General features: G+C 41.9%; 1 protein-coding gene across 1 annotated transcript in view; it reads left to right on the forward strand.

The window, feature by feature from the left end:
* Window positions 1-2,106: 2,106 nt before the first annotated feature.
* Window positions 2,107-15,840, forward strand: part of LOC146203248 (palmitoyltransferase ZDHHC3) — a gene marked incomplete in the record, with an annotated part of 32,049 nt that continues 18,315 nt past the window's right edge. The window contains 4 exon segments of the mRNA XM_084588614.1: window positions 2,107-2,456; window positions 5,366-5,678; window positions 7,649-7,870; window positions 9,300-9,381. Of these exon segments, the coding sequence (XP_084444740.1) occupies window positions 2,437-2,456; window positions 5,366-5,678; window positions 7,649-7,870; window positions 9,300-9,381 (637 nt within the window).

Here is a 15,840-nt window from a genome sequence, read left to right on the forward strand (position 1 = left end):
TCGGGCTGGCGGGACACGACCCGACGGGCCTTTAGCTCGACCCCCTAGCGTATACATGAGCCCGATAGCCGGTTTTTAGCCCGACAGGCCTCCCCGACCCGACTTTGTCGGTCTCATGTAAACCCCCTGAATGATACAAAATATTAATCGAAGCTCTCGATAGTAAAAGACAACGGAATCAAACACAAGTAATTAGACACTTGCACAATAACTTCAAATCTCGACGCTACACGCCGCTGCGATACTTACTCGCTAGAAAGCGAGCTTATGTAGACACAAATCGGGTCGAGTAATGAGCCTTGTATACATGAGCCCGACGCAAGCGGGTCGGGTAGGGGGGAGCCGGTTGTCGAGCTGAGCCAGCCCGACCCGTCCGGGTTTACATGAGCTCGTTTCTGTCGGGCAAAGAGAGAACCAGGCGCAGGCAGGAGAGGAGGAAAAAGAGGAATGCTCAGACGAACAGCTCACGGTCCCGTCCCCGACAAGCAAGGAGGCAAGAGAGGAGGCGCCTGCCCGACGCGTCAGAGTATACATGCCCCTCGCCCATCGGGTAGGGCGAGCCAACCCACCCCCTGCAGTCGGGCTGGCGGGACCCGACCCGACGGTCCTTTAGCTTGACCCCATAGCGCATACATGAGCCCGATAGCCGGTTTTTAGCCCGACAGGCCTCCCCGTACCCGACTTTGTCGGTCTCATATGTAAACCCCCTGATGGTGACCTCGCTTACTCGACGTATACTCGACCCGGTGCTATCTTCTCCTTTCAGAAAGCGGCTGCTGTGTGCTTTCTTTGCTCACAGGACGTAGGCTAGGCGCTCCCCCTCTAGCTAGGGTGCCTCGATACCAGCGCTACATATCGAAGCACCCTACCCTCCTCCAGCTCGAAGCCCCGCTCCGACAGCCAATCAATCTCTTTCTCTATGAGCCAATCGCCTCCTTTCATTTTTCCCCGCGCATGGGACTTAACACAACGCCACCTAGCTTGCAGCCACCCTCTCGCTCCCTCCAGTAAAAAAAAAAAGAAGAAAAAAAAAAAAAACCCAACAACAATTTATAGGGCGCGCAAAAGTGACGTAGCCCCTACTTTACTTTTGTGTCACGTGATTGCGCACTCGGTATCTGCAAAACCCATGGCAAAACCAGCCTCCCGAGCCGGCCACCACCCGCTTTTCAGCCGCTACTCGCAGCTGCGCGGCCTTCGACCCCGCCGACCTCGTTTTCCGCTCCACTATAACCGTACAATTTCACTTCCCTCTCAAGTCTCAATCCTCGAACTGCTTTTCTGTCCCAATTCTCCCTACCTTTCCAACTCATTGGTTGGCCTAACGCCTAACCAGAAAGCCTGCCAAAACAACGACCATCGAGTTTCTTATTATAATATTTAGAAATTAACTCTAAAACTGACTGCCCCTGCTGCGCAAAAAAAAAAAAAAAAAAAAAAAAAAGTCGCTGCAGGTATAACATATAACGATATAACCAAATGGAATTTCGAATGCCTCGAACGCAAATATGTCCTCAATCTGTCCGTCCGAACGTGACCATTGTGACATGATTGTGACCCCACTACTATATCAGGGACCATACCATCAGCCGCATTCAGCCATTACCTGGCATTACCTCCTAGACCTTGGACCAGCGACGAGCGACTGACAGCCGCCCATCGGCCGCGTCGGCTCTCATGTGACTCGCATGACTCGTGTGGAGGACAGCCGGGACGTACAGCGCCGAACCATAGAGAAAGAGATTGGTCGAGCGACAACCCGACAACTGCAACAACTCTTTAGAATTTTGCGACCTTTTTTCGGAAAATAAATAAAGACATTTATTCGGAAACAGTCAATTTCAGCGGCGAGATTTAGTGATTTTTATCAATTTAAAAGGCTCAGAACATCCCAGTCTGCGCCTAGTTTACCTAGTTCCCCTCATTATAGTGGCTGGACCCTCATGGAGGATCACCATACAATAGAGCAGTGATAATTACGCCATGGACATGTCATGGACGCGACGCTCTCAAGGCATTGGCACAAAAAAAAAAAAACAATAAAAAATAATTATAGTTGTGTGACGGGCCTCGGGTGCCTTTAGGCCATCAGCGCAGGTAGTGGTAGTGTCGTAGTGTGGTCGTGTGGTTGGTTGTGGGTGGCGGAGTGAGTGTCGCTATGACAACAACGATGGACGGGCGGACCGGATAACGATGACAACTCCAAAAGTCGCGAACCATAGCCTGCACAAAACCCGAGTTGAAAGTGCAGCCGAGACGAGTTGGCAAAAAGTTGCTTGGATATTTTCACATTCTTGTCTGCGAACACATTTTATGAAGTGGTGGTAATGGGAGGCTCGGCTGAAACGTGTGGAAGCGGGTAGTGGTAAATACTTGTGATTCCGATTTTGACAATTTTCCTCGACGATCTCTGATTCGAGAGCTCTAAATAATGGTATGGCAATGCGACTAGATTGGTACGTATGGGGAAATTTACGCGCCTTTAGCCGCATATTGAAGAAATGTTTTTAGTTAAGCGCTGAAGCAAAAGCTAAACCCAAAGCTCTAGTTTCCATGGCCGAAGGCTACATTCACGCTGTTACATTACTCTGTAGCAGAAGTCTTGCAACATTTGAAGGTGTACGTGCATTCATTGTCATAATTGAAAGAAAAACGTAGTGGATGTAAATGTGCTGTACTGCGCGCAATGTATAAGAGAGTTTTGAGCGCTGATTTTCTGATAGAATCTAATATTATTTGTGGCTGATAGCCATCAGTTGCAGAAATGCACTTTCTCGCTATGACTGCTGCTTTCCGGTTGCAAACAGAAAAGTTACTGCCTAGTATTGCGAAGCGGCCTTGGTTCTTACGCAAATTTTTGATGAAATGATTACACCCGAGTTGTAAGAGCAGCGTATGATCATCTATATGACCGTTGCTCCAAGCGCCCTATCAAGATCAGAGTTCAGGGGCTCATGCTTACTTGCCACCTTTTATACTCTGTTAAGAGATCAGAATTTGCGCAGAAAAGTCCGTGTCTTCAAGCGTATTCATTGTCAACCTGCTCGAAAATTTTACCTAGGAAATTTTATTCCTATACTCGTTCTCATGTGTGTTCTTTAATACATGTGTATTTCGTACGTTAAACACTTACAGTTTTTTAGCATGAACTATTGATATCGCAAGTGAACATGAATTTTCCAGCATTTCGGTTACGTAAGTAAACGCATATGTCACCAATCTTCATTGTAGTGTGCCACTTTGTTAAGCTTGCTAGTAAGGTTTCTGCTATTGGACCTTGCTGCTTGTTTGGAACAGACTAAGCATCTTTTTCTCTTGCCTTAAGTGCTAATTACTATCCAAGCATTGTGGTACAACTAGCCTCATAATTTTCTGGAAAATATGTGTTGTTCTTTAATGTGTATTTCGTCTTCTGTGGCTTAACTGCTTACTCTTCTACTCATAGATTCTTTACTAAGGCTGCGCAGTACCGTTTATTTTCTGTAATCTATACTTTCGTATAGCAGTGATCGCTGTGATACTTGCATTTTTTTTTTTTGTCACCTTTTAGTGAAGTTTTTTCTCTGATATGACTTGTTTCAGCGCAGATTTCATGCATGTATGTCACTTTGTTGTCTGCATTGTTCAGTAATGCTTTCAGCTTGGGCCCTGCCACGGTGGCTCAGTGGTTAGGGCGTTCAGCTACTGTGCCGGGTGGTAGTAACAACATGAGACCTGGATTCAAATTCTGCTATGACGTTTGTGTTTCAATGGAGGCAAAACAAAGGCTCCCATTACTGTGTGATAGCAGTGCGCATTAAAGAACCCCAGGTGGTCTAAATTATCTGGAACTCTCCACTACGGCGTCCCTCATAGCCCGAGTTGCTTTGGGACGTTAAATACCATAAATGAGACCAAACCAGCATACAGCCTGAGTTCTGGCTTCGTTTGTGGAGTAGATACGTAACACTACTATCAATTGTAACAAGGTTCCTAGGACAGTGAGCTCAGATAGCAGGTTGCCACCTTTAGAGAAAGCATAAAAGGTGAACTCGTCACTGTCCGTTGTGAGTATTATGCTTTGCGAGAAAATGGCAATGCCTAAGTTTACTCTTCCTTATTTGTAAGTCTTAGAGCTGTTTGTTGCTATTCACGTGGCAAAGTACTGAAGCTAAATGAATCACTTTGTGCAGCGACCTCAGTAAGCAAACATAGGGCTAAGAGAGCACAAATAAATGTAGACCATCTGGGGAGGCAAAGTAAATATACATACATGCTTATAGCAACATCGAGTTGTAAAGTGATTCTTACTCATGATATTTAAATTGATTTAGAGCTTTAAATATAATGCATAGCATTGCAGAGCAAGTTGGCCAGACTTAAATACTTTTTTGGGCTCAAACAGCATTGAAGAAATTTAAGTGTGCTATCTTCTTTTAGTATTGTATGTATGTATGTATGTATGTGTGTGTGTGTGGGGGGGGGGGGGGGGGGGGGGGCAAACGACGGGTGGCCAAGCGTGATTCCCAGCAAACATTAAAAAGTATTTTTATTATTTTTAGAGATAAATTGGCTGCTAAAAAAACCTTATGGACCGACCACTTTACTCAGTCACCCTCCCTGGTGTATCTCACTTAGAGAACCAAGTGGCTGACTGTTGTCTGAACTAGGCAAGACTCTTGTTGCTGAACAAGAAATTAAATAAAGTATTGCAAGAATGACACATTCTAAGATTGGTTGGGCAAGTTTTATTAGAATCGGGAGATAGCTGAGGGAAGGAACAGTGAAGAAATACATCAACAAAGCCCTCAAGATCTCTGTCTTACATGCAAGTACCAGAATTTGGCAGCTTGCGCAGAAAAAGACAAAAATGAAAAGCTATGTACAGCCTCATTATAGAGCATGTATAAATTTCAAGATTCTGTTGGTGTGCATGCTGTAAAGTCAACATGTGTCAGTGAGCCATATGGCAAATTAAAGAAAAAAAAAGAGACTCTAAGGCATCCCCATGATTAGCAAGGAAATGTTTGAGGGCCATATTAGTTGATTTGCATGTTTATAAATAATTCTAATTTTCATTCAAGAAGGGATTTGAAGAAGGTTTTTTTTACCCAGAATACAGCGAAGAGATTTGGTAGTGTGCAGTACTAATGTACTGCATGGCGACTAGATTTTTCTGTAGTTAATTAATGGTCAAGAGGTCGAGACATTCGTTTAAGGTTGCTTTGGTTAAGAGGAAAGTTTTTGCTTTGTTATTTCTGTTTGGACTGTAAACTGAAGCGCTATTACAAAAAAAAAATCAATGTGCAAGTCACTAGTTGGTTGCCGGATGTATATCGCAGTTTAATATCAGTTGTTGGGTCTCTCAATCTTCTTTCACCTGCAGTCCATTGCGACGTAGCCATCGTGTGGTGCAGGCAGGGCCTGTGCTGCCGATGGCCATGCAAGGCCATGTTTCACCTGCAACAGATGACCGATTGAACTGCTGTGGCCAACGGCTGTGGTTTGTGCGAGACATATGTGGCATAATTTGTGCCGTCATGACATGGTTGTTGGTGCTGTACGCCCAGTACGTGGTGGTGGGCGTCATTTTACTGCCATCCTTGCATACCTACTATGGAGCCTTCCACTTGCTGCTCTTTGAAGTGCTGGCTTTTTTGGCTGTCTTCTCCCATGTCCGTACCATGGTGACAGACCCGGTAAGGCTTTTATTTTTTAAGAGCTGTTGTGAATGGCTCTAGTTTTGCTATTTTCATTATTTGTGTTTTCTCTCCATTTTACTTGATGTAAGGCATATCTTTAATTAGGAACTGCACATTTCGCTTGCACTCTTACATTTAACATTTGTTGTTAATCTATGTATGCTTGCAGAATCTTCATATGTCCTGCATCAGTTAGAGATTTTTAAGGCGAAAGCCTTTTTTGGCTTATGCGTGGTGTAAACAGTAAGTGTGACTGGAAAGTGCCATCAGAAAACGTCCTTCAAACTGGCACTAACAGAAAAACTAAAAAAAAAAAAAAATGTCTCCACCGGGAATCGAACCACTGTCCCTCCCATCCGCAGTCGAGTGCGTAAACCACTACTTCACGCCGGGCTCATAGGGAAGAGGTAATTTTCCTTGTGTTGCGTAAGGATAATAGTAACGATGGTAATGACGTCGCAGTTAGCAATAATGATGATGTTGGCAGTTAATGAAAACTGTCCTGTAAACTGTCGCCATTTCCACTCTTAAGCAGACTTTACTGCAGTCCTCTAATTGTTAAGCCAGAATGTAGCTGTTTGCCTAGTATATTCTGCATTGCTTATTTAGTAGAGGGTGGTGGAGTGCCTATAGAAATGTTTTGTTAAAATATTTTGGCATGTTTTGATATGTTTGGCTCATACCAGGTACATCATTAACCTGCATAGTAACCCAGGAAAAATAAAGGCAATTAAAGACTAGTGTACTCCTTATCCTCATAACTACTGCAAGCCCCACCATGGTAACTCAGTGGTTAGGGCACTCGACTGCTGATCCTGAAGACGCAGGTTCGATCCTGGCTCCACTGTGGCCGCTTTTCGATGGATTTGAACAGCAAGGTGCCTGTGTACTGTGTGATGTCGGTGCACTGTAGTGAACCCTATTGGGTTGAAATTATGGGAGCCTGCCATGACGACATCCCTCCTAGCAACCGTTGTCACTTTGGGGCATTAAACCACATGTACCATAACTGTCACAAGTGTGACAAAAAATAAATGAAAATACATCTGCTCAAAAGAAAATGTTCCATGTGTGCGTTTACATATTCCCCATTGCCTTTTAGCAGAGATTTGAGGGGAAAAAAAAATATGAAGGAAGGTGTTCCATGGTGTAACTTTCTGTCATGCAAAGCTTTTATTTAAATGCAACATAAGGGAATTTTAATGGCGAGTGTAGTAGAATGTTGCTGCTATGAAATGTCACATGTAACAAAGCCTTGCTTAAAGCCCTGTATGGCAGCAACATCAACTGTGGGATGGTATGGCCAACCTGCAATGAAGTTTTTCTTCCAAATCGCATGGCTGTAACACACAGCTTAGCGAGAAAGGAAAGCAGTTTTCAATAGGATCCACGGAGCTTTCGTGACATCACCTGCTAGTGTTAATGCCTAGGCACGAGTGCCTGTGTTCTGTCGAAGCCACAAAAAGCGAGTGCAACTGGGTGGGCAAGTCAAGAACACCCAGATAAATGAAATGAGCCGATGTCATACTAGTGTATCTCATCATTTAGCATATAGCCTTGTCTCTTCCAAGGCTCATAAGGCTGATGGTATCAGTTTCCAGTAGTGCAGCAGAACAGTTTCAGTGCTGCCTTGACATTGAAAGTTGCTGGAAGGTTATTGCAGAATAGTTGTGATCACTTTCACTACTGTTGGGTAGAAGTACTGTGGCTGTGGTGCGTCAGTCAGCAGAGGTTATTTCTTCCAGAGTTATCATTTCATCAGTGCTTGAACATACTGTGTACAAAAGACTTCTGCAATTAGAAATTTCCTCCTTTTACTTCCGGCACTTGCTGGTTTGCATAATAGCTTCCATGCTTGCTTTCTACTCGGTGGAACTTGTAGTCGCAATAGTTTTCTGTTTTTCTTACTGGAGTTAAGTGCTCGTACATCAGCTTCTGAGGGACTCACCGAACCTGTGGCTCTGCAGGGCGCAGTGCCTCGGGGCACAGCCACACGTGAAGCTGTAGAGCAGCTGGGTCTACGCGAGGGACGATTAGTCTACAAGTGTCCCAAGTGCAGCTGCCTCAAGCCCGAGCGGGCACACCATTGCAGTGTGTGCCAGCGGTGCATTCGCAAGATGGATCATCATTGTCCCTGGGTCAACAACTGCATTGGCGAGAACAACCAGAAGTTCTTCGTCCTCTTCACTGTGAGCACCTTTTCTGCTAGCAAGCAGCCACTCAGGGTTTTTGGTTACAGGAATTCAGGAAAATTTACAGTAGTATTCAAACCGCTCTCAGAGGGGTGTAGAGTCAGTTTTGCATTTAGCTCTTTGGGCAATGCTCAGAGCCGGAAAATATGTGTTGCAGAATATTCCACGAGAACTGTTAATGCTTAGTGCATACAACTACTGCTACTGCTGGCACGTGCGCACGCTCTTGCTGTGCTTACACAAGTTATCCTGAGGGTGCTGGATGATGCCAGGCACCGGCTAGATGCGCTCATGCCTGCTGTGTTGGGATCAATCGGTGTGTGCGCAGTGCAGTGCACGGTAAAAGTGGCAGTACATACTTTGCTATAAGTCTAACACTTTCCTGTCCATGGGAAAAGGGGTGATTTTTGGGTGGTGTAATTAATATTTTTTTTCTTTAACAAAACTCGCTTAGGACAGGAGTGTCTAGTATCAAATTTTAGAGGAAGAATTCCTTTTTCATTACTTACTCCTTTTGAGTAAGTAATGAAAAAAAAACAAACAAAAAAACCTATCAGCAAAAAATTGTAGTTAAAGAAAAAGAAACACACAAAAGCATCAGTTTCTTGACACAAATAAAACAATAAATTTTCAAAATACATGTTTTTTTTACAACAAGGACCAGTGCAACATTGCAGCAAATTCTAGCTTTCTGTGTACAATATTCGCTGAGTTAGGAAAGAAAACAGTAGTCGAGGTTGACTACGTTGAGGTCAACTCCTGTCTGTCCTCTAGCGGAAAACACGACTCCCTGCACTGCCGGCAGCAAGTAATACTGCCCAAAAAACGTCACCCTGCAGATAACAGTTCTGACCTTCAGAACAGTGATCTCTTCAGATCAGCGTGCAGCAAAAGCGGAACTTTTCAGGGCGAAAGCAAAACTTATCGGGGTGTGGCTGTCGACGTTTTGGGTCGGTTTGACATAGTTTTGCTGTCAGTTTTAAAGTCTAATGAGGTGAATTCGTCTTCAGAGTCATCACTGCTGCTGTTCGCATCCAAAAACGAGCTCCCCAATGCGTGAGCATTCGCGGAACCACGCTGTTTCCGTGTAGCAGGAGCGTGCGACGCTGATGCCATGATGCAAACAAGGAGCGCCGATCACCTGACTCCAGAGACCACGGGCGCGGTACAGTGGAAAAAAAAAAAATCCGTAAACAAAACTGAAAGAAGGGTTCCTCTATTTCCCACTGGTGACGCCATTTGTCAAATGCGCTTCGAAAGCGGGAAAATTCGAATCGTGAAACCATCAATAGTGGGCTATCGATAGGAATAGGCATGGACAGGAAAGTGTTAAACTTCTTCAGAAATGCAGTTCTGTTAACTATAAGCTAAGCCTGCTAAATCCTTTCTTCCTCTTATGTCAAGATAATTTTTGTTTTTGTTTCAGTTGTACATAGCAGTCATCTCCTGCCATGCATTTTTCCTGGCGGTTAACCATTTTGTTGGATGCATAAACAGCGAATGGAGCAGTAAGTCTTGCTTAGATTTTTTTTCTTTGTGTGTCTAACAAAAGTGTGCAGTACTTGCTGGGACTGAATTCACGAAGTGTGCCCTGTGCTTACTTTATGGTTTTTGGTGACATGTAACTTCTTTTGTACTGGTATATCAAATTTGTTTACTATTTGCTTGTCACTAATCCTTGAATAAGTTGAAAATTTCTGTTGCAGCTGTGCCTCGATATAATGAAGGAAATTTTGTTATCACATAGGGTTCCACGTTTGGAACTGTATTAGGCTTGCAATATGGTTCAAACTTGGATAACTTGCATTATGGGTATTTCAAAATGATTTTACATTTTGGTCAGCCAAAAGTATCTTCAGTGCATTTTGAAGCCATACTGTGGTTTTGATTAATTCATGATATTCTAAATTTTTGACCCACTTCATGCTCCTCACAAGTGACAGGGTGGTTTATCAGAATAGATACGTCAGGTTTGTGGCGTCATGTCAGGTGAAAGTTTAGCTTTTTCCACTAGTCTGAAGGGGGAAGTTAAAGTCTGGTCAAAGCATCCCTGTTGTTGCGTAGTTTAGTTTTCTGAGCTTTACTACCAGCCTGCTCAGTCCATGGCGATGATGGCTATTGGCCACAGATCAACTGAGCATTGTTTCCAAATCTGATTGGCACGTCGCTGATTTTTCCCCTTTTTAGAGGGTATTTCGCCTGTGTGCTCATCGTGAGCTGTCTGTTGTGTGGTAAAGCTTCCTGGCATGGACACCAGTACTTGTGAGAAGACACCACCGTTACTCTGTTGCATATGTAAAGGAGGCCACGGAAGGTTTTTTATGGCTTTGGGTCCGCCTTGGTATTCCTGAAAGTGGGCATGCAGTACAGGATGATGGAGTTGTGAAAAATTGTCACTGCTGCACAATTTTCACTTGAAAGCAGATCATCATTGTCATTTTTTTAGCCTTTAAATTTTCTTCAGTGTGAAATGGTTTTTAGTTTTTTTTTTTTTTTTCTGGCCGTTTGATGAGTTGACCTCAGGGTAATTCAGACATCTTTTCCAGTCCCTTGAGGTCGCACATAACATAGTTTTACTATGTTAAAAAGCTTACGAAGCCACTGCCTTATTGACAACTTTCTTCAATCACGCAGCTTGTTGAAGACTGCTGTTTGAGTAAACATGTCAGTGCCATTCATCTATATGCAATATTGTGCTTACTCTTTTTAAGACGTTCGAGTGTGGAAGTGCGAAGAGGTTCTTCACACCACTGACAGTTGCGTAGAAAACTAGTTCGAAAATACTTTTTGTATGCATAGATATCGGAAAATAAATCACATTTAGTCCTGGGCCATATTGTATTAAATACCTTGCAAATGGGCAATAATAAATAAAATTTTAGCATGAACAAATATATTGCCTACATGCCGAGGAGAACACATGGGTGAGTAGTCACAGTAGTGGAGAAAGACGGTGGCACTGACCTGAGATGGATTTATTGGCCACTCTTGTTGGAGGTGGTGCCATTTGAGCCATGTAATTCTGCTTCACTTTTTGTAGAAAAAGTGGGGTACAGCATAGTTTTCCATGTAAAATTTCTCGCTTTGGGGTGGTGACTGTGCCCCTTGCACTGACACAACAAAGCACAGCCTCCAAGATTCGTGCAGATGGCCAAAACTTAATCTTAGAGGCTTTTGTGAGCACCATGAAATGCTCTTAGTGCCAATATAGAGCAGCTGATGTGCTGGCTTTGTCTTTCTGGATGTACTGTTTCAGAGTATGAACATTGTTTTTTGAACCATAAAAGCCACAGAAACACAGCTAGGCCTGACTTCTGTCCTTTTGTCAATTAATAGAAGCTTAGACTGGCTGCTGCTCACATACCTCTGAGAATATTCATTAGCATCAATGAAACGTGCCTAATACTCACTATCAGAAGTAATTGGAGCGGCATATAATAATCACTCTTTGCTTTCAGGTAAAGCACAATTCTACCCTTTTTTTTTTTTTTTTTTTTTTTTTTTCAAAATTGATTTCATCACTGGAGGAGATATGTGGACTGCACTACAGTGCATAATTTATAGTAGCAACCCTAACGGGGTTTCACAGCGGCATTGCAATTAAACGCTGATGATCAAATTTATTTTGCTTTCCTTTCATCCCTTTTTTTATCCTTGTCACCTTTTGAAGTGACCAAACAGTATTCAGTAAAAGCTGGATCACAGAGTACTAGTTTTGATCATTATGCCATAATGCTATGTCTTGTTTACCTGTGCTGCTCTAAAACTGTTGTGTGTCCCACTCGGCAGCTGCGAGGCTGAAAAATTGTTTTTGCAGTTGGAGTGCATGCAGATGCCTTGCAGGGCTAGAATATAAACTGAAGAGTAACAAATGTACCAGGTGATTTTTTTACAAACCGTTTACAAAAATGTATTTCAAAAACTACAAGAGATACGTCTGTGGAGGCTGGTTTTACAGTAAAGCAGACATCGTGTACAGGTGCGGACATATGTAAACGGAGCACGCTTTTCCGTTCAAATTAAAATCGCGCCTTCGGCACTGGTGATAAGAAAGCAATGTTTGTCCAGGTAAAAGAGCCCTGGAGCCTACTACTGGTTCGCACATACCACGACTGCCAGTTTCAATTATGCAACACATGAAAAAAATTTAGAAGCAAACAGCATGCTCCGTTTACTTCTGTCCGCAGGGGTACATGATAGGACTTAATGGTTGGATGATTAAATGAACTAAAATAGTAAAATTAGGTATTCAGCATTTTTTTTTATTTTAAGGGGTAATATTTTTTTAAAGTTAAGGCTGTAAACATCAAAGGTGAGTCCCCCTTTTAAATTTTGTTAATCAGCAGTGTAATTGGAAGTATCGAATGTCAAAAATGCACATTTTATATCTTTTTGAGCTAGTTCTCTGGCATTGCTTAATTATATAAGGAAGTCATTACACATGGCAGTGTTGCAGAAACATCTTCTGGGTTATCAATTATGAAAATCACGCTTGTATTTGTTGCATAAGAATTGCAGTAGACACTATATTACAAATCTACTATGCCAGAAAGCCAGCTCTGCCAGCTTTCAAACACTTAATTAAGGCATTTGGTAATTTTGAACCACACTGTCAAGTAATAAAATTTTGAACTAGGGCTCATCTTTCTTATTGATGACCTTGAATTTCACAGGTATAATATACTTCCTTAAAATCAAGAATAAAAAGTTGATTAGTTGATTTCATTTGATAATCAACTAATCATCAGGATCTCTCATGGGCATGATGTCCGCCTTGCTGTAAAACCCACCTGCACAGACCACACAGGTCCATCTTATAGTTCTTAAAGTACAAATTTGTGAACAGTTGAAAGAATCACTCTGTAGATAATAATGAAAGCAAAAATAAACAAAGAAGTGCAACGTAAGAGTTTTTTAGTACTTTGTTGTTGCAACGAAGCGTTTATGGTTATTTTAGTGAAGGAAAGCATCCTGTGTTTCCCTACGGAATGAGTGCTAAAGGCAACTCTTCTAATTGTAAAACTAACCTGTGAGACATCAGTTTTGGAGTAGGTTTAAGACTGGCCCATTTTCTGCATGATTTCAAAATAAAATCTGTGGTTTGGTCTTTATTTCCTGAATGCTATGGAATGAAACCTGAAAAGTAAAGGGCCACTTATATAATGCTATGATGCATTGCACTTGCTGCTTTTGGCCTATGGCTGTATGTTGGCAAACAGTGGCATTTACTCGTGGCTGAGATAATACTCAGCCAGGTCCCGTACCTTGTTGTTATACCCCCCTTTTTTTTTGCAGTTTGCTTGCATGAATATGAAACAAAGGGTAAAAAAAATTTATATTCTATTTAAATATTGGTTTACTAAATTTAAGGTGGAAATTTTAAAAAATATGTGGTTTTCAATGGGTGCAGGAGAGAAAAATTTTAAATCTTATGAAAGGTTCACATTTCTTTTTAAAGAGAACTCGGTCAGGAATATATCATGTTTCTTGTTTTCTGTAATTATTTTTTCTTGTCTTTTCAACCAACTGTTGTGAATTGGCTGTTCTTCTGCAGCATAGAAAGCTCTTTTTCATTGTTTGCAAATGTACAGAGTGGATGGCCTTGTCCCCTTTTCTAAACCGCTCGCTTGCATTGGCTATCATCATTTCTCCTAGAATGTATGCAGCACTTGTTTCAATTAAATTTAGCAAACATAGTATTTTGTTTAATAGGTAGGTATCTACAACGTATGTGAAGCTATAACGGTGGCAAAGCATGCAAAAAATTGTTGCGTTTAGGAATTGTTGCATTGCTAGTGACTGAGCTTCGTTTACAATATTTTAAATTATTGAAGTGGAAGCATGGTTTTGGGTGACAAGGACTTACATTTTAATGGCATATCTAGCCTTGTCATTTGGCACAGCTCCTTTTGATTTGAACTGCCGGCTAGCACTTTTGCGACGTGTGGCATCGGTAGCGCCATCTTGTGCCCACCAGAGGAAACAGGTACTGTATCGCCTCGGCCTCTATGGTAGGGCACTCATTCCCCTGAATTGGCAGGAGATGGCACTATCATTGCCATGGCTGCAAAAGCTTGTTTTGATGCATCATTTCCTTAGACAATAAAGATTTAATGATAATCTTGACCAAATCAGGCATGTACACTAATCAAGAATAGTATAAAACAAAAATTTCTACTAAATGCTACCTTAATGTGAAATTTAATTTCAAGAAAGCTAGCAGCTAGATCGAGTATATTTTTTGCGATTGTCTCTGAGTGGCACAGTGGTCACTATCTTTCTTGCAGTGCTATTGCCTGAAAAGGTTCCATTGTCTTTAGAGCCAAACATCTCAAAATGTGTGATTAAATGTTTGATTTTGAGAATGCTTGTTCCATCGTACTGGAGATGACTGTGATAAAGATATAAATTTTCTTCCTTGCTGATGAGACATGATAAAAAGTGCCTACCAGAGAAAGATAATATACCGTGAAATACCGAGCATCTGCCCGTGCTAAAATAAGACCCCCCCCCTCTCTTTTATTGGGATTAAAAAATTTCTTAAAAGACCGAGCAGGCACCTATGCGATTATGTCCCATATCTGAGAAAAGTTCAGAAAAATTAGGAGGACGCTTAGCTCTTTTCCTACCACGGCCATTGAGCATCGTTAGCCTTTTGTCGATGAGCTCGCACGAAATTTCAGAGACTTTCCTTTAGGGATGTTGCTTATGAAAGTCTTCAATTAATTTTTTTTTTCTCGCGGTACCAAAATGTGAATAATCTGAAAGTCGAATATTCAAATCATTATAAAAGACTATCAGAAAGCTACATCAAACTGCAGTAAGTTTATGAAAAAATAGGGAGTGGTCATCTGCTTTTGAGCAAAAACTATGCCACAGAAATGACATTTCAGAATTTCTTGATGCTTTACTGCATGCCCACTGTCAGGAATATCAAACCAGAGCTGCTCTAAAATGGTAAAGCCTTCCACAGCCTCCTTCATTGGTGCAGTGCGGTAGCGGTACTAACAAGTGGTTGCATCTATGTAAAAAGGCTTCACCACACAAACAAAGTGCAATGGCTTGTCCGAGTTCACAGCTCAGTGCTGCATCGAAACTCGCAACCGTGGAACTTCATATCAAAGCCACTGTCTCACTGTGTTCCTGGTTCCAGCACTTTCTTAATTCTCTTCTGTAACCTGCTGGAACTATTATAAGAATAGCCAGTTTGTTGCAACATGCGTGCTAGAAATACTGGCTTTTTTTTATGTTAGAACTGAATCCTAAAGAATAATTTTGGTGTGCTTTTATTCGCCTTTTGTTTGCTTGAAGCGGGGTCTCATCTCTAAGTACAGACTGAGATTTCTTGCAGTCTAATGTAGTGTCTGTACTTTGACATTCTGAATTATTTAATCTTTTCTGACACTGGTTTGTTTTTTTTGGGGTATATCATATTATGGGGGGGGGGGGGGGGGGCTGATTTAGTGCACTTCTTGAATTAAATGATAAGTTTAATCTGAATGAAATGCTCTAACAGCACAGCTTGGCTCTTTACATAACAGCAGAACATGTTTGTTTCATTAGCTTCAAATGCTAACAAACTGACAGTGATGCACCTATGTACTACTGTATTTTTTCATGCTGAATACCATCAAAACAGCCAAGTAAACCATTCAGCGTAGTTTTATCTTCTGCTAGGCCTTCTTGGTGTTCAGCGCGGTGTGTGTCTGCAAGTGTAGCTGTACTTTTCAATGTGCACCATTTTCTGGGAAGAAATGAGTTTGAAAAATTGTTCAGCTTTTTGCCTTTTCCATACTTTAACTGCCTCATAACACTTGTTGAAGCAATTTTCAAATCTAATGCAAGTTTTTTATATGTCGAAAGGACTTTGTCACGGATAAATACTACATTTGAGGTCTTTTTACGAAACCATTTGTACCAGTGTTTAATCTTTTTCTTCTAAAAAACAATTGGTCAAAGTGATGCCA

Source organism: Amblyomma maculatum, chromosome 1, assembly GCF_055883805.1.
Source record: "Amblyomma maculatum isolate TAMU_Amacu chromosome 1, ASM5588380v1, whole genome shotgun sequence".
In the NCBI taxonomy this organism is placed as follows: domain Eukaryota; kingdom Metazoa; phylum Arthropoda; class Arachnida; order Ixodida; family Ixodidae; genus Amblyomma; species Amblyomma maculatum.